The sequence below is a fragment of the Eubalaena glacialis genome, chromosome 7 (genome assembly GCF_028564815.1).
Source record: "Eubalaena glacialis isolate mEubGla1 chromosome 7, mEubGla1.1.hap2.+ XY, whole genome shotgun sequence".
Classification (NCBI taxonomy): domain Eukaryota; kingdom Metazoa; phylum Chordata; class Mammalia; order Artiodactyla; family Balaenidae; genus Eubalaena; species Eubalaena glacialis.
In genome coordinates, this window is record NC_083722.1 from 25,817,476 (window position 1) to 25,836,413 (window position 18,938).

General features: G+C 39.6%; 1 protein-coding gene across 8 annotated transcripts in view; it reads left to right on the top strand.

Annotated features, from left to right (window-relative positions):
- Window positions 1-18,938, top strand: part of PKHD1 (PKHD1 ciliary IPT domain containing fibrocystin/polyductin) — a 446,865-nt gene that overhangs the window by 50,737 nt on the left and 377,190 nt on the right. For all 8 annotated transcript variants that reach the window (XM_061196096.1, XM_061196099.1, XM_061196100.1 and 5 more), the window contains 6 exons: window positions 6,600-6,730; window positions 9,546-9,681; window positions 12,501-12,696; window positions 13,402-13,469; window positions 15,145-16,737; window positions 18,584-18,727. In XM_061196096.1, the coding sequence (XP_061052079.1) occupies window positions 6,600-6,730; window positions 9,546-9,681; window positions 12,501-12,696; window positions 13,402-13,469; window positions 15,145-16,737; window positions 18,584-18,727 (2,268 nt within the window). The remainder of the gene's footprint in view (window positions 1-6,599; window positions 6,731-9,545; window positions 9,682-12,500; window positions 12,697-13,401; window positions 13,470-15,144; window positions 16,738-18,583; window positions 18,728-18,938) is intronic.

An 18,938-nucleotide genomic window follows, 5' to 3' on the forward strand; every position in this document is an offset into this window, starting at 1 on the left:
TTTTCATTGATTTTTAAAATCAGCTTGTCTAATTTAAATTAAAAATCTTTTTTGTATTTTTATCATGATTGTATTGATGCTTTAGTTTAACGTAGAAAGATATGCCACAAGCCTCTTAGGTAGCCTCATCCACCAGAGGGCAGACAGCAGTAGCAAGAAGAACTACAATTCTGCAGCCTGTGGAAGGAAAAACCACATTCACAGAAAGATAGACAAAATGAAAAGGCAGAGGACTTTGTACCAGATGAAGGAACAAGATAAAACCCCATAAAAACAACTAAATGAAGTGGAGATAGGCAGCCTTCCAGAAAAAGAATTCAGAATAATGATAGTGAAGATGATCCAGGACCTCGGAAAAAGAATGGAGGCAAAGATCGAGAAGATGCAAGAAATGTTTAACAAAGATCTAGAAGAATTAAAGAACAAACACCTAGAAGAATTAAAGAACAAACAAACAGAGATGAACAATACAATAACTGAAATGAAAAATACACTAGAAGGAATCAATAGCAGAGTAACTGAGGCAGAAGAACGGATAAGTGACCTGGAAGACAGAATGGTGGAATTCACTGCCATGGAACAGAATAAAGAAAAAAGAATGAAAAGAAATGAAGACAGCCTAAGAGACCTCTGGGACAGCATTAAACACAACAACATTCATATTATAGGGGTCTCAGAAGGAGAAGAGAGAAAGGACCCGAGAAAATATTTGAAGAGATTATAGTCGAAAACTTCCCTAACATGGGAAAGGAAATAGCCACCCAAGTCCAGGAAGCACAGCGAGTCCCAGGCAGGATAAACCCAAGGAGAAACACGCCAAGGCACATAGTAATCAAATTGGCAAAAATAAAAGACAAAGAAAAATTATCGAAAGCAGCAAGGGAAAAATGACAAATAACATACAAGGGAACTCCCATAAGGTTAACAGCTGATTTCTCAGCAGAAACTCTGCAAGCCAGAAGGGAGTGGCACGATATATGTAAAGTGATGAAAGGGAAGAACCTACAACCAAGATTACTCCACGCGGCAAGGATCTCATTCAGATTCGACAGAGAAATCAAAAGCTTTACAGACAAGCAAAAGCTAAGAGAATTCAGCATCACCAAACCAGCTCTACAACAAATGCTAAAGGAACTTCTCTAAGGGGGAAACACAAGAGAAGAAAAGGACCTATAAAAACAAACCCATAACAATTAAGAAAATGGTAATAGGAGCATACATATCGATAATTACCTTAAACATGAATGCATTAAATGCTCCAAACAAAAGACACAGGCTTGCTGAATGGATACAGAAACAGGACCCATATATATGCTGTCTACAAGAGACCCACTTCAGACCTAGAGACACAGACAGACTGAAAGTGAGGGGATAGAAAAATATTCCATGCAAATGGAAATCAAAAGAAAGCTGGAGCAGCAATACTCATATCAGATAAAATAGACTTAAAGAATGTTACAGGAGACAAGGAAGGACACTACATAATGATCAAGGGATCAATCCAAGAAGAAGATATAACAATTATAAATATATATGCACCCAACATAGGAGCACCTCAATACATAAGGCAACTGCTAACAGCTGTAAAAGAGGAAATCGACAGTAACACAATAATAGTGGGGGACTTTAACACCTCACTTACACCAATGGACAGATCATCCAGACAGAAAATTAATAAGGAAACACAAGCTTTAAATGACACAATAGACCAGATAGATTTAATTGATATTTATAGGACATTCTATCTAAAAACAGAAGATTACACTTTCTTCTCAAGTGCAACACAGAACATTCTCCAGGATAGATCACATCTTGGGTCACAAATCAAGCCTTGGTAAATTTAAGAAAATTGAAATCATATCAAGGATCTTTTCCGACCACAACGCTATGAGATTAGAAATCAATTACGGGGAAAAAAACGTAAAAAACAGAAACACATGGAGGCTAAACAATACGTTACTAAATAACCAAGAGATCACTGAAGGAATCAAAGAGGAAACCAAAAAATACCTAGAGACAAATTACAACAAAAACACGACGATCCAAAAACCTATGGGATGCAGCAAAAACAGTTCTAAGAGGGAAGTTTATAGCAATACAAGCCTACCTCAAGAAACAAGAAAAATCTCAAATAAACAATCTAACCTTACACCTAAAGGAACTAGAGAAAGAAGAACAAACAAAACCCAAAGTTAGTAGAAGGAAAGAAATCATAAAGATCAGAGAAGAAATCAGTGAAATAGAAACAAAGAAAACAATAGCAAAGATCAATAAAACTAAAAGCTGGTTCTTTGAGAAGATAAACAAAATTGACAAACCTTTAGCCAGACTCATCAAGAGACAGAGGGAGAGGACTCAAATCAATAAAATTAGAAATGAAAAAGAAGTTACAATGGACACCGCAGAAATACAAAGCATCGTAAGAGACTACTACGAGCAACTCTATGCCAATAAAATAGACAACCTGGAAGAAATGGACAAATTCTTCGAAAGGTATAACCTTCCAAGACTGAACCAGGAAGAAATAGAAAATATGAACAGACCAACCACAAGTAATGAAGTTGAAACTGTGATTAAAAACCTTCCAACAAACAAAAGTCCAGGACCAGATGGCTTCACAGGTGAATTCTATCAAACATTTAGAGAAGAGCTAACACCCATCCTTCTCAAACTCTTCCAAAAAATTGCAGAGGAAGGAACACTCCCAAACTCATTCTAACTCATCACCCTGATACCAAAATCAGACAAAGATTCTACAAAAAAAATTACAGACCAATATCACTGATGAGTATAGATGCAAAAATCCTCAACAAAATACTAGCAAACAGAATCCAACAACACATTAAAAGGATCATACACCATGATCAAGTGGGATTTATCCCAAGGATGCAAGGATTCTTCAATATATGCAAATCAATGAATGTGATACACCATATTAACAATCTGAAGAATAAAAACCATATGATCATCTCAATAGATGCAGAAAAAGCTTTTGACAAAATTCAACACCCATTTATGATAAAAACTCTCCGGAAAGTGGGCATAGAGGGAAACTACCTCAACATAATAAAGGCCATATACGACAAACCCACAGCAAACATCATTCTCAATGGTGAAAAACTGAAAGTATTTCCTCTAAGATCAGGAACAAGACAAGGATGTCCACTCTCACAACTATTATTCAACATAGTTTTGGAAGTCCTAGCCACGGCAATCAGAGAAGAAAAAGAAATAAAAGGAATACAAATTGGAAAAGAAGTAAAACTGTCACTGTTTGCAGATGACATGACACTATACATAGAGAATCCTAAAAATGCCACCAGAAAACTACTAGAGCTAATCAATGAATTTGGTAAAGTTGCAGGATACAAAATTAATGCACAGAAATCTCTTGCATTCCTATACACTAACAACAAAAGATCAGAAAGAGAAATTAAGGAAGCAATCCCATTTACCATTGCAACAAAAAGAATAAAATACCTAGGAATAAACGTACCTAAGGAGACAAAAGACCTGTACTCAGAAAACTATAAGACACTGATGAAAGAAATCAAAGATGACACAAACAGATGGAGAGATATACCATGTTCTTGGATTGGAAGAAGCAATATTGTGAAAATGACAGTACTACCCAAAGCAGTCTACAGATTCAGTGCAATCCTTATCAAATTACCAGTGGCATTTTTTACAGAACTAGAACAAAAAAATCTTAAAATTTGTATGGAGACACAAAAGACCCCAAATAGCCAAAGCAGTCTTGAGGGAAAAAAATGGAGCTGGAGGAATCAGACTCCCTGACTTCAGACTATACTACAAAGCTACAGTAATCAAGACAGTATGGTACTGGCACAAAAACAAATATAGATCAATGGAACAGGATAGAAAGCCCAGAGAGAAACCCACGCACCTATGGTCAACTAATCTATGACAAAGGAGGCTAGTATATACAATGGAGAAAAGACAGGCTCTTCAATAAGTGGTGCTGGGAAAACTGGACAGCTACATGTAAAAGAATGAAATTAGAACACTCCCTAACACCATACACAAAAATAAACTCAAAATGGATTAGAGACCTAAATGTAAGACCGGACACTATAAAACTCTCAGAGGAAAACATAGGAAGAACACTCTTTGACATAAATCACAGCAAGATCTTTTTTTGATCCACTTCCTAGAGTAATGGAAATAAAAACAAAAATAAACAAGTGGCACCTAATGAAACTTAAAAGCTTTTGCAAAACAAAGGAAACTACAAACAAGATGAAAAGACAACCCTCAGAATGGGAGAAAATATTTGCAAACAAATCAATGGACAAAGGATTAATCTCCAAAATATGTAAACAGCTTATGCAGCTCAATAGTAAAAAAACAAACAACCCAATCAAAAAATGAGCAGAAGACCTAAATAGACATTTCTACAAAGAAGACATACAGATGGCCAAGAAGCCCATGACAAGCTGCTCAACATCACTAATTATTAGAGAAATGCAAATCAAAGCTACAATGAGGTATCACCTCACACCAGTTAGAAAGGGCATCATCAGAAAATCTACAAACAAGAAATGCTGGAGAGGGTGTGGAGAAAAGGGAACCCTCTTGCACTGTTGGTGGGAATGTAAATTGATAAGCCACTATGGAGAACAGCATGGAGGTTCCTTAAAAAACTAAAAATAGAACTACCATATGACCCAGCAACCCCACTACTGGGCATATACCCAGAGAAAGCGATAATTCAGAAAGACATATGCACCCCAGTGTTAATTGCAGCGCTATTTACAATAGCCAGGTCATGGAAGCAACCTAAATGCCCATCGACAGACGAATGGATGAAAAAGATGTGGTACATATATACAATGGAATATTACTCAGCCATAAAAAGGAACGAAATTTATAGAGACATGGATGGATCCAGAGAGTGTCATACAGAGTGAAGTAAGTCAGAAAGAGAAAAACAAATATCGTATATTAACGCATATATGTGGAACCTAAAAAATGGTACAGATGAACCAGTTTGCAGGGCAGAAATAGAGACACAGATGTAGAGAACAAGCATATGGGCACCAAGGAGGGAAAGTGGCAGGTGGGGGTGGTGTGGTGGTGGTGGTGTGATGAATCGGGAGATTGGGATTGACATGTATACACTAATATGTATAAAATAGATAACTAATAAGAACCTGCTGTATAAAAAATAAATAAAATTCAAAAAAGAAAAAAGAAAGATATGCCACCTTACAATGTTCACTCTTTCCGTACATTTACTTTAGTTTTCTTATTTAAGTTTTAACCCATCTGTTAGGTTTGTCAGCAGCATTTCAAAGCTTTCTTCACATTTCTTCATACTCTTGAATTGTTCTTGTCAAGATTGTTTCCAGATATTGTATCTTTTATGTTGCTACTGTATGTTGGCTCTTCTTCAATGTTACTCTTTAACTTAGAAGTTTATTGTAGTCTTGTCCTGAATCTTAAGGGCATGTTTGTATATGTAACTTCAGGGTAATATTCCATTTAGTCACATGCTCCTGCAAGAGTTTCATCAGGTTGTATAAGTTTCCTTTCTCACCCTGACACATTTGAGAATGACAACCTTGCTTCTGTGGCCTCTCCCCACTGGCATGGGATATGTGTCTCTATTTGGTGGCTTCAATGCCTCTCTTATATCCCTTTCTGGAAAGATGGCAGACCAGAATCGTTGCTCATCAACAATAAGTGGGCTTCCTGTCCATCAGCTGGATCAAGGGCTGCTCCTCCAAATGGTATTGTGTGCCGTGATTTCAATGCGGTTGGTGCCATTCCTCCTCTTACGTTTGTGGTGTGGAGATGGGGGTTTCTGTGGTTGCTCCTCCTCAGTGGTCAGTACAGAAATCCTGGTGGCACTTGGTGACAATGACAGTCACTTCTGTGTCATCATGGCGACCAGAACGTAGTCTGTGTGGTATCGAATCACAAAGCTGGAAGGGTTAAGGCTGTCATTTAAAGATGAGGGAGTAGGAATTCCCTGGTGGTCCGGTGGTTAGGACTCTGAGCTCTCACTGCTGAGGGCCGGATTCAATCCCTGGTCACGGAACTAAGATCCTGCAAGCCGAGTGGCGTGGCCAAAAAAAAAACAAAAAAAAAAGATAAGGGAGATGAGGACCAGTGAACTCAGGGACAATAATGCAGATGATCTGCTCTAAGTGATAGAGCAGTCTATAGCACTGACTCTGGGCCCCCTGCTCTATCTACTGTCTTATACTTGCTCTCTTATACTGGTTTCTTGGGAAAAGAGTGTGTTTTATAGAATTGGCAGGGACAATGTTCAAAAATCTAGAGCAGAAGCAGTTTCCACAGACCATCTGTTGATACTTTACTTCTCTGTTCCATGGCTGTGTTTTATCTCTATGTTTTAGTCTTCAATATCTCCTTCTCTCTGCCCTTCAGTATCTCCCATCTTATTTAGCAGTTTATATTTTTAACTTGAGTCTTTTTCTGCAGTTTGAACATGCCTTGTGTTTTGACTAAGGAGTTTCATATTTTGATTTCATTTATTTCTCTTGTGGATAATTAATTGTTGTCTATCTGTATGGCTGTGTGTCCTATCTGAAAATGCTGCTTTTGTACAGGAGGGCTCTGGGCCACCATCCGCGGCTCTAGTTTGGAAGATGTTAGCCTGGTTTTATTTGGATCCCAGTTTTGTGCCATTAATGTCACCACAAGCGATTCACGAAGAATTCAATGCAAAGTTCCACCCAAGGTAAGTGGAATCTTTTGGCATCTCCTCTCTGAGTGAGTGACCATTGTTAATGTGTAGTGTAAGGTTCTCAGTGAATCGTTTCTTAGAACTAAGTTAACTGACGTGACGTTTTCATCATGAGAGCATGCTTATGTTGCTTACATGGAAACACTTCTGTTATGAATTGGGAAGCTGACCCCGCCAATGGGGCTTGTAATTAGCATCAGTTAATTTCTTTTAAAAGAAGACAACCAGGCAGTCCCAGTCCATACTCATAATGAGTATTAGTGCCACAGAGTAAATATATTTACCTAGTGCACATTCTGAGTGTTGGTTTGCAAGACATAGATCTTAGAATCTTGCTTCTTTCTCAAGTAAACAAATAACTTAGTTTTCATTAGCAATTTTGTTTTCTGGCATGGATGGGACTGGTGGAACTTGGAATCCTCTAGAATGTCTGGTTCCTATGAAATAGCTTCCTAGTTAGTCCCTACTGCTTCCCTTGTTTCTTAGAAACAAGTCCCTTAGCTTTCCCATCCCTCTTCAGCCGGTGCTCTCCCATAGATGGCATAAGAGTTTTTGGTCCAGACCCTTCCCTGGTGCTGTGGATGAGAGTCATGCTCACAACTGAAATTGAACTTCCTATTCAGAGTTCACTTCAGTGCCATCAAGATTCCTAGCACATCCATGACCCCCAAAGAAGGCTGTCTGCTGAACAATAAAGATCTCTGGAAGAAGAGAGGGTTCAGAATAATCTTTGATCTCTGGTCCCATATTTTTATCTCATCCAGTTATTCAAATATTATGAAATGTTAGCTTTTATATATAAACTGCATGCAATTCTAATATGTTTGTGTTGTAATTTGTATACTTCCCATTATTGGACATTTAGATAATTTCCAAAATTTCCTATTTCCTATATTTACTGTGTACTTACTATGTGCCAACAATAACAGCACAGAGATGTAAAGCTTTTGACATGGATATCCAGTTGTCTGAAACTCTTTTTAAATTAATACTCTCACCATCACTGTGTGGGTGTCTGATTTCTGTTGCCTTGGCCAAAATTGAGTATCAGCACTTTAGCATATATTTACCATTTTAATGGGTAAAATTTGTACTGTTTGAATTTCTTTTACTAGAGAGAATAAAAATTAGGAAAGCCAACTTTTAATTGAACAAAGCAATACATGCAAAGTTCAAAAGAAGATAGTAAGACAATCATACTCTCTCGTACCCACTTCCCCATTCTTCAGTCCCCCTTTCTGAAACAACCACTTTAAATTCCTTTGAATATAGTTACAGTGTCATTTGTTGGTTAAATCAATAAACCATATTTACATTATTAAATTATTTGAATGATACTGACAGAATCAGGCAATATATATTTTTTATAGTTTGTCTTTTTCTTAGAGTTTTTTTTTTTACTTTATACATTTATTTATTTATTTGTTTGTTTTTGGCTGCGTTGGGTCTTCGTTGCTGTGCGTGGGCTTTCTTTAGTTGTGGTGAGCGGGGGCTACTCTTCGTTGTGGTATGTGGGCTTCTCATTGTGGTGGCTTCTCTTGTTGCAGAGCACGGGCTCTAGGTGCGTGGGCCTTAGTAGTTGTGGCACACGGGCTCAGTAGTTGTGGCTCTCGGGCTCTAGAGCGCAGGCTCAGTAGTTGTGGCATACGGGCTTAGTTGCTCCACGGCATTTGGGATCTTCCTGGACCAGGGCTCGAACTCGTGTCCCCTGCATTGGCAGGCAGATTCTTAACCACTGCGCCAGCAGGGAAGTCCCTAGAGTTTTTTTTTTTACATGTCTTCCTTATTATAAAAATCCTCTATCTTTAAAAAAATTTCATTATATCAGTTGCTCTTTTTTCTTGAAGCTCCCTCTTCTTCTACTTCAATCTAACTTGGTGTTTTCTAGATTTATTCTATAGGTTTCATCCTAGTATTTCCCTTGACTGCTCTCCTGAGTAGCTTCACTGTTTCTTGGAGTTTTTTTTTCTCTTTTTTTGGTTATTGCTTATTTTATAAGATAATAGCCTTAAGAAATATCCCAAGAAAGAAAATATGGGAGGGAAGTTTTCTGAGTACTTAAATGTCTCAAAGTACTCTCACACTTGATGGATAGTTTAGCTAGATATAGATGTTTATTTGAAATTGTGTTTTTTTTGCAGAACCAATTGGTGTGTTAATTGCAAATCATTCTTCTTTACTCTTTAATCTGTTGGACGCTGCACTTGCCTATTCTAAGCACTTGTCACTCTGTGTGTGTGTGCATGTGAGAGAGACAGAGACAGAGAGAGACACAGAGAGAGACTTCAAAGTAGCAAATATATTCTTTCAAAACAATTTTCTTGAAATTAACCCTTTAAACTAATTCTGTATGGACTTTGCTCAACTCAGTCTTATTTACAGAGTTTTTATTTTATTTTTTAAAAAATATTTATTTATTTATTTTCCTTATTTTTTGGCTGTGTCGGGTCTTAGTCGTGGCACGTGGGATCTTCGTTGAGGCATGTGGGATCTTTTGTTATGGCGTGTGGTCTCTTCGTTGTGGCGCCCGGGCTTCTCTCTAGTTGTGGCATGTGGGTGTTCTCTCTTTAGTTGTGGTGCAAGGGCTCCAGGGCGAGTGGGCTCTGTAGTTTGCAGCACACGGGCTCTCTTGTTGAGGTGCGAGAGCTCAATAGTTGTGGCGCGAGGGCTTAGTTGTGCCGCGGCATGTGGGATCTTAGTTCCCCGACCAGGGACCGAACCCGCGTCCCCTGCATTGGAAGGTGGATTCTTTACCACTGGACTACCAGGGGAGTTCCCAGAGTTTTGATTTTAAAAATTAATTTTTCAGGGGGAAGATGGACCTACAGTGAATGTGACTGTGATCAGAGGGGACCATTCTGTGGTTCTTCCCAAGGCATTTACTTACGTCTCCTCTTTAAATCCAGTAATCGTGTCTCTCAGCAGAAACAGAAGCAACATAGCTGGTAAAATACCTGATCCTGCAGGATCGTTTCATCTTAGAGCACTGATTGTATAAAAAGGCAAACAATGGCCTATTAATTTTATTGAAGATAGTATTATATTTTGGATGGAAGTTATTTTTCTGAAAACCTGGAGACTGATTTTCTCCTCTTAGCCATCATTGAATAAATCTCCTTATTATCTATTTTTCTCTCTGTAAAATTGGGACCATTTCTATCCTGAAAATGACATGGGAATTCGAAGTTAAAAATTCAGTAAATATGTATTTTGTACGTACTATGTGCCAATAATAATAGCACAGACATATAGTAGACATTAATCTTTGTCATTAATTTATAGAATTATTAGCCTCAGTTTACAGATTAGGAAACTAAGGAACAGAGAGAATAAGTTACATGTCTAAGATGTTACCGGGTAGTAAGTACCAGAGTGGAGATTTGAACTCAGGCAGTCTGGTTACAGATTCCAAGCACGCAGCCACTTACAGTTTATTGTAAAATAACATATGGGGCAGCAGGTCCTTTTATAGCAGTTATTTGATATGATTAGAAAATAGTATATTCTGATTAACTTGTTCCTTGAGAAACATATATATAGAGAGTGGATTCTTTGGCATCCCTACATGAAATGATTTAATCTTTCTTTGATGATTCAGGTGATATGACAGGATGGAATTTTGACAATTTATTATCATGTCATAACATATAGATTTGGAAAAGTAGCAGGTAGCACTGTGTTCTGGTTAATTGGATGCCAGTTGACAGAGTTTATGGCAGACATGTCTAAGGGTTTATTATACAAGACCATCAAATTTCCTAAAGAAACAACCTGGACTCAATTTTTCTGGTACTATTTTCATTTTCCATTGCTCAAGAGTACATAAAGGGAGGTGTCCTTTAGCTTCTCAATATTATTCAGCTCAGATAGTGCAGAAGAAGAATTTGCTGCCTGAAGCGACCAAAGTATGTAAAATTCCTTAGTGGTATGGATTCTTCCCAACGAAGTAGAAAAGGGAGGAGGGAGCTCCGTGTTCTATTCAGATTTCAGTGATTTTGGCTTTTAATAAAATTTCCCACCTATAATGAAAAGAATAAATACATTGCATCAGTGCCTCAAAGGCATCTCAGATTAGCTTGACAATTGACCAAGAGCCCAAGGAGTTCATGTTATTGATATATACAACATGATGCATTATTTGCAGGATTTACACTTGCAATGAGATCTTTCTACAGGCAGAATAAAGAAGAACTTGTTATAAAACCCACAGTGAGTGGTGCCCTATTGGGAAAGTTTCTTTTGAAAGTTGGAGGGCTACATATCTCCATCCAGGAGATGCTGATGCTGATGATGACAGTAGAGCCAAGATGAAATCAAAGAAAAAAGAAGAGGGACAGGGAAGGAGGAGGAAGGATTTGATGTGAGGGACCATTAGTGTGGTTTTTGCCGTCAGCGCCCGATCTGAATGAATTCCAACTCAATCACTCCTTGGGCACAATACTTAACTTCCTTTATCTTTAGTTTCTCCAGCTGTTAGGTAGGAATAAATCTTTCAAGGTTACTGGGAAAAATGGAGATAAAGTATCAATAGGTAAAAGTACCTAGCCCAGGAACTAACACAGAGTAAGCACTCAATAAATGCTTTATTGAAGTGAGCACCATCATTCTGCCAGATACTGGGTGTTGTATAAATGGGCCAAAGATGGCCTCTCTACATTGGCCCCATGTGGTTTCCTTCTTCACAGCAGGCTGGGATCCATTAGCTGAAAAGTCCGCCAATGCCAAATTCAAATTCTTACGCACCTAATTGTTTTAAATATAGCCTCAATAAGCAGATTTTCTATAATTGTTTTAAATATAGCCTAATTGTTTTAAATATAGCCTAATTGTTTTAAATATAGCCTCAATAAGCAGATTTTCTATAACCTTTTAGAGCCTATCTGCTTTACATACCCTGCAAAACTTCATTTAACATCTGATAGCCATATCTGTTCCTCTTGATACTCAATAAATATGTGAGATAAAATGAAGTGTCCGTAGTATACATGGCATTTTAGCAGAATTGCTAATAAACTAAAAAGGTATTGAGATACAAGACTGCGCTCAGGCCCTCACATTTCCATTAATCAGCTCTGAGACCTGGGCTACTGAGCCTTAGTTTCCTCAAAAGCAAAATGCCAGTCCTGCTAACTGCCCTGCATATGTTATCAGGACAGTGTGAGGGTCAAATGGGATAATGTGGGTGAAAGGGCTCTGTAACTGCGAATGATTGCGCTCATATATAGCATTGCTACGGGGCTCGGTGCATAATCAAGACAGAGCTTTAGAATTTTACCTTCAGAAAAGTAGAGGCTAAAAAAAGGACATGGGGTGTTATTTTCTGGTTATGAAGACCATCATAACTACTTGATTTGCCTTTGCATGGAGATGAATTAATGCCTCTTGTGTACAATTGTCCTGACAATTTTTCTTTCTATGCCCTTGAAGTTATAGGCTGTAGCTCTATTAAAAGAGTTGTAAGTTTCATGATAAAAATTAGGTTGGCATTAAAAGCTTTTTCAAATTATTTTTATTTGTTTTGGCCACGGTGCATGGTTTGCAGGATCTTAGTTCCCTGACCAACGATCAAACCTGGTTCCAGCAGTGAAGGCACCAAGTCCTAACAATTGGACCGCCAGGGAATTCCCAGCATTAAAACTCTTAATCAGAGTATTATGCACAGGGCTAACTACGTGTTTAATCTCGAAAGATAATCTTAGAATTGAATAAACGGTTGAGATCACAAATCCACTTCACGGGAGCTAATGGATTCTTTTCAACACAGGAGGTGAGACCCTTTCCATTGGAATGGCGCTGCCAATGAACCACACGGATTTGAATGCCCAAGTCCACATTGGGGACACCAGAGCTCGAGTCCGAGCGCAGGCAGCTCAGGGCCTGGAGGTGGTGCTGCCCCCGCTGCCTGCTGGGCTCCACGGAATCTCAGTCTCCATCAATGGGGTCCACATTCACGCACAAGGGTGAGGTGGACCCTTGCCATTCATTTTAAGTCTGTTGATGGTCTAGCGATTCAGTTGAGGAATTCTAGTTTTGAGTTAGGTCTTTATTTTTTCTTCTTCTGAAGTTAAGGGATAAACATATGAGAACCCTAAAATTTGAACAAATCTTGGAGACCCTACAGGACAGTTCACTCTCAAGACCAGTTTTTGGCTTACTAGCTGGGGAAAGGAGAACTTTCTGGAACTAAGATGTCATGTCTCTCAGTTGGGTCGGGATGGGATGGGATGGGCATCTCTATGTGAGGAGGAAGAGTCTGTGCTTAATAAGAGACTGTGATTTCACTAAGACCTTTAATAATAACGGTGTCTTGGGCTTTGAATAAATGGCTTCAATTACTGCACAAGCCATGCTCAGTCCTCTTTACCCTGAAGTCCCTCTGCCCAGTATTTCTCCAGAAGTTCCCTTGCTTCATTCCAGAAAGTAGCCAAACTCTATGAGGCTGATGTGCCCACTTGGTATTGGAGCAGGAAAATATCCCACATAGCTTCTCTTCTTCACGTTTCCTTCCTTCTCTGGTGGACAGTGCCCCTCACCTGCACTCTCCATCACAGCCCCCTTTCTTTCTTCTTCTCCCCCCAATACATACATCTCGGCTGTCTCGTGCCTTCTTTTCTCTTTTTTTCTGACTCTCAGTTATTTCATGACCATCTCCCCATTTTCTATAGTGTGGATCTTCACATCCAGTACATCACAGAAGTCTTCAGCATCCAGCCTTGCTGTGGGTCCCTTCTGGGTGAGTGGCTTTGACCTGACTGGTATTATTTATTCAGCAAGTCTACTCCCTGGATATTCAGAGTTTGTTCCTGGTGAGACCAGAGAAGGGGCTGCAGGGAGGGGTGCTTTCCCCTGCCCTGGGAACTGAGTGATGTACTTTGGAAGGTGTGAAAACTCAGGATCCCTTAGCCCAGTGAGTTCAGGAAATTAAAGAATTTTTACGAAAAGGAGATGTGCCTGGTTTTCTTTTTTCCTAGTGGAAGGAGGCTGAAACATCTAAAAAGTGGCACATCTCGAGTACATATCACCGAATCACTTTGCTGTACATCAGAAATGAACACAATATTGTAGATAAACTATATTTTGATTAAAAAAACAACAGTAGAAAACAAGAGAAGAGCTTCCTGAGTTAGCCTTTTTGATACTGCTTATGCAAGGGCAAGAGGAATGAGTCTTTGATGTCTTTGCTTGCTCTAGGGATGTAACTGAAGGACGAGACAGAGTCAGAAACACAAATGCCAATATGGGAGATGTTAGGACAGGACAAATAGAGAAATCTAGAAAACTACTCATTTTCAGAAAAAACTGAAAGCTATATATTTGCCTGTGATAATCATTGTGATAGTGGATAAAATAACACATTATTATCCTTTTTAAAAAAATTTTTATTGGATATAGTTGATTTACAATGTTGTGTTAGTTTCAGGTGTATATCAAAGTGAATCAGTTATACACATACATATATCCACTCTTTTTTAGATTCTTTTCCCATATAGGCCATTGCAGAGTATTGAGTAGAGTTCCCTGTGCTATATAGTAGGTACATTATCCTTTTTGAACATAGTATAATCCTTTTTAAAGCTGCTTGGCTATACCACTGATTTGGTAATGATAAGGGGTACGTTGCCCCCATCCCTGTCCTGAAGATGGGATTTGATTGTACCTCAACTAGAAAGTGAGACAATGTCTATGAATACAGCAGCAAAATTACAAGCATGTTTCAATGTTTCAGTGGTTCTTGATATGTCATATACACACACACACATGACTACATAATATATGGAATACTGGAATATTACATAGAATAATATAGAAGATAAGTAGAAGACTTCAACAAATTAGATTTTTCATTAGTAAGTTTAATATATATAGAACAATATACATATATACTACATAATAACATAGAGAAAAATATGGAATATTAGGGCAGATAATACAACAGATGACAAGAAGACTAAAGAATCTGATTTTTCATTATGTATATGTTGTATACATATGTATATGAAATATTCATATCCTCTTTCTACATAATAATTTGTAGAATCATATAGACTGACATGTTAGATAATATAGCAGATGATAAGAGCACTTCAAGAAATTTGATTTTTCATTAGTGTCCAAGTTGATGGAGGTGGTGGTTTCTAGGATCTATAAACATACTTGGAAATTTTGTCTTAAATATTATAAACATTCCTCTTATAGGACAATTTATATTGTTTTACTATCATGTGAAATTTAGCCCATCTGACTCCTGCCAAAATGATCACACATCAGCACTGATGGGTGAGGTGAAATACTTTCACTAACACTTACCCCACCTTTTACTTAGTCTTGCTGGGGCTCACACAGGGGCTGTGAGTTCCTAGTTCTGAAATATCAGCTTTTCAGTTTTGTTCTAAATATTTGTGCTTTAGGTGGAACCATCCTCAGCATCTCAGGAAGAGGGTTCAGCAGGGACCCAGCTTTGGTTTGGGTGCTCGTGGGCAATCGGTCCTGTGACATTGTGAACTCAACGGAGATGAACATCTGGTGTGAGACCCCGCCAGCCCCCCTGCCGCCTGGTGCCCCAGCCCCTGTGGAGGTCTGGGCTGGCAGCCAGCCCTTCCCCCACCAACCTTTGCCAAGCCTGGTGGGGAAGGGCTTCACCTTCACATATGAAATGGCAGCAACCCCGGTGGTCACAGCCACGCGAGGAGAAATCACAAATCACAGCCTGAGGCTCTACGTGGAAGGGCAGAATCTCTCCAACTCAGAGGTCCTTCTGGGGAACTTGAGCTGTGATGTTGAGACCCAGTCTCCCAGTAGCAACACAAGCCTGTCTGGGTGCGCTTTTCCTCTTCACAGTTTGGAGGCGGGCATCTATCCTCTCCAAGTACGTCAGAGGCAGATGGGGTTTGCTGACATGTCTGCGGTGCCCCAGCAATTTGTGGTGTTGCCTCAGATAACAGCCATTTCCCCAACACTTGGGTCCACTTGTGGAGGGACAGTACTCACGGTGAGGGGCTCGTCTCTCAACTCCAGCAGGAGGTCAGTTCAGGTTGACATTTCAGGTCCTTTCACTTGTGTGATTTTGAGTTTGGGGGACCAGATGGTCCTCTGTCGGATTACCCCGGTGGGTAACCCCTTGCCTGGCACTTCCTTCAACCTGAATGTCACTGTCCTGGTCAATGGGCTGCCCAGCGCCTGTCAGGGGAATTGCACTCTTTTCTTGTGGGAAGAGACAACTCCTATCGTGGACGCCTGGACCATGACCATCAGTGGGTCTCTGGCCACAGTGCTGATTAGGGGTCAGAGGTTAGGTACCGCGGCTGATGAACCAATGGTGTTTGTGGATGATCGCCTTCCTTGCACTGTGACTTTCTTTAATACAAGCCACGTGGCATGCTGGATCAGTGACTTGGCCCCAGGACCTCACTACCTATCGGTTTTTCATAAAAGATATGGGTATGCTTGCTCTGGTTACGTTTACAGACACTTTCACATTTTGCCTCAAGTGTTTCATTATTTCCCCAAGAATTTCAGCCTCCATGGTGGAAGCCTCTTGACCTTGGAGGGTGCAGCCCTGAGGGGACGGAACTCCACGTTCGTCTATGTTGGCCAGCAGGCCTGCCTGACTGTGAACCTCAGCTCTGAGCTCATCCAGTGCTCTGTTCCTGCAGGGAATGGCTCCGTTGCCCTGGACATAGAGGTAGATGGACTTTCTTACCAGGTGGGCATCATTGGTTACAGCGACGCCTTCACCCCCGAATTGCTCTCAGTTTCTCAGACTGATGACGTCTTAACGTTTTTGGTGGCCGGGATCTCAGGAGCTGCGAACGTTGACATTTTTATCGGGATGTTCCCCTGTGTGGGTGTCTCTGGCAACCGTACGCTTCTCCAGTGTGTGGTCCCATCCCTTCCTGCCGGGGAGTACCAAGTCAGAGGTTATGACCGCCTGAGAGGGTGGGCCTCATCTATCCTGGTGTTCACGTCCAGAGTGACCGTTACAGCAGTGACCGAGAACTTCGGTAAGTCAGGCAGATGAGGCAGAAGAGCTTTCTTTATACAAGTGGATCAGTAGCTCCTGTCCCTACTCTGTGAGGTAGGAAATCAACATCAGTCTCAATGACAGAAGGAGAGAGAAGCCGGTTTTCCTCTTACAGTCCCAGCTTCCTCCTAAAACGTTGTCATGCTCCATTTATGAGGCTTTGTTTTTTGTCGAGGAGATTGTGCATATTCTCTAAGTGTTTGATTGTATTTTAATTTGATACATTAACCCGCTTTAATTTGTGCTTCAAATTAAGTAATACCATTTGTAAGAGCTCATAATTTGATCATTTAAGTAGAGCATAAATGCCTTCATGTATTTTTAAACCTGTCTGCCAATTTGAATTGTTTTAAACTTATTAAATATGATTAATTTTTATCATTTTGTACTATTTCACAGACGAATTCATACTCCACCAATAATAAGCCAATTGCACAGTACGATTGCATTGGTTGAACTTTTTCTCCTTTTAGATGTATTGATATTTGCCTTGCCTTTTCTTCCAATGATGGTTTGGGTTTCTGTCCCCTTAATGTCTTACTACACTTGAGATAGCTCAAATGCGATAGTGATGCAGAAAGTTTAGAAGTAATTGTGGGAGCAGGATCTTAGACTGATGAAGTACGAACCAAGCCATTTCTTGGAACAAATATGTCTGGCCTCAGCTGGGCGGGATGCTATGGGGATTGGGGTTTGGTCCTGAGTCTGTCACTATCTTAGCTGGGTAACTTTTTTAAGCCTCAGCTTTCTTATTTGATAAAGGGTTTGGGGCTGGATCCCCTTTCAACTCTCTCAGAATCCATGACTTTTATGGTGAGAGAGGAGGGGTAAGAATGCACCCAAGCAAAAAGTTTGTCAGGTAGCTGTGTAAGTACCACCTAGATTTGACCTTGAAGGCAGGAGAAACTAGACCTCTATCTCAGTGTGGACTACAGGTCTCTGCACAGCTGAGACTTCAGCTGACATTTTCCTTTATTGATTTTCAGACTGAAGCAAAACATGTTGTCTGTTAAGAACTGACATGATTTTACCCATCAGACAGGCACTCTTCCTGCACAGCAGGTAGGAGTATAAACTGGGGCAACATTATTTTGGAAAGAAATTTGGCAGTATTCATCAAAATTAAAAATATACTTTTCCTTTGACCTAGCAATCCCACTTCTAAGAAGTTGCACCAGTTTTACTCATATAAGTGTATATAGTTCATTGCACCATCCTTAATTGCAGCAAAAGAGGAGAAATTATGGAACTATCAATCAATAGGAAGATTGCTCAGTAAATTATGGCCTAATCATATGATGGAATTCTAAGTGGCTATTAAAATGATGAGCTAGATCTGTATATATAGACTTGGAAAAATGTTTATGCTTCACTTCTAATTTTTTTAAAAAGTTGTAGAATATTATGTATAGAATGATCCCTTTGTATAAAAAAACCTATGTGCTTAGAAAATTCAAGAAGAATTCACAAGAAATTCTATACATGGCTACTTCTGGGGAGTGAGATAAGTAGGGGAAGTTTTTATTTCACTTTATACTCTTCTGTATAAAAAGTTTAAGAACTATCAATAAGCATTATTTTTCTACATAAGAATTTTTACACGTTTTATAGGTTGTTGTATTATTGGGGTTTGACAAAATAAGGGCTCCAGGCTTTGGAGGCCAGAGCTTAGTGAGAAGAAACTGAGAAAACAGGGAATCTAAGGCCAGTGTGTGGACTCAGAAGGGCATAGAAAGAACGAAGGGGAGCAGGAAAGCATGGGTTTGAATTCTGAGTACAGAAAGATTTGCCTCTGTGATGGTGAACTCGTCATTTTGTCTTTAAAGGCTGCCTGGGTGGAAGGCTTGTGCATGTGTTTGGAGCAGGATTTTCTCCCGAGAACATCTCAGCTGCCGTGTGTGGTGCTCCCTGCCAAGTCCTGGCTAACGCGACAGTGTCTGCCTTCAGCTGCTTGGTTCTGCCCCTGGATGGTCAGGAAAAATGCCATATTCGTTTTTTAAACAGTGTATATGAAAAGGACATACTTTGGTTTACTCCATTTTTTGGATAATTAATGCTGTATTGACTCTAAATTTTTCTATATGTTCCTGGGGAAAAAAAATTCACTGATCCCCATCTAAAATGGTAGTTAGAATTGGGGACCACCTGTTAAGATGAGTCATAATAGCTTTTGTCATATTA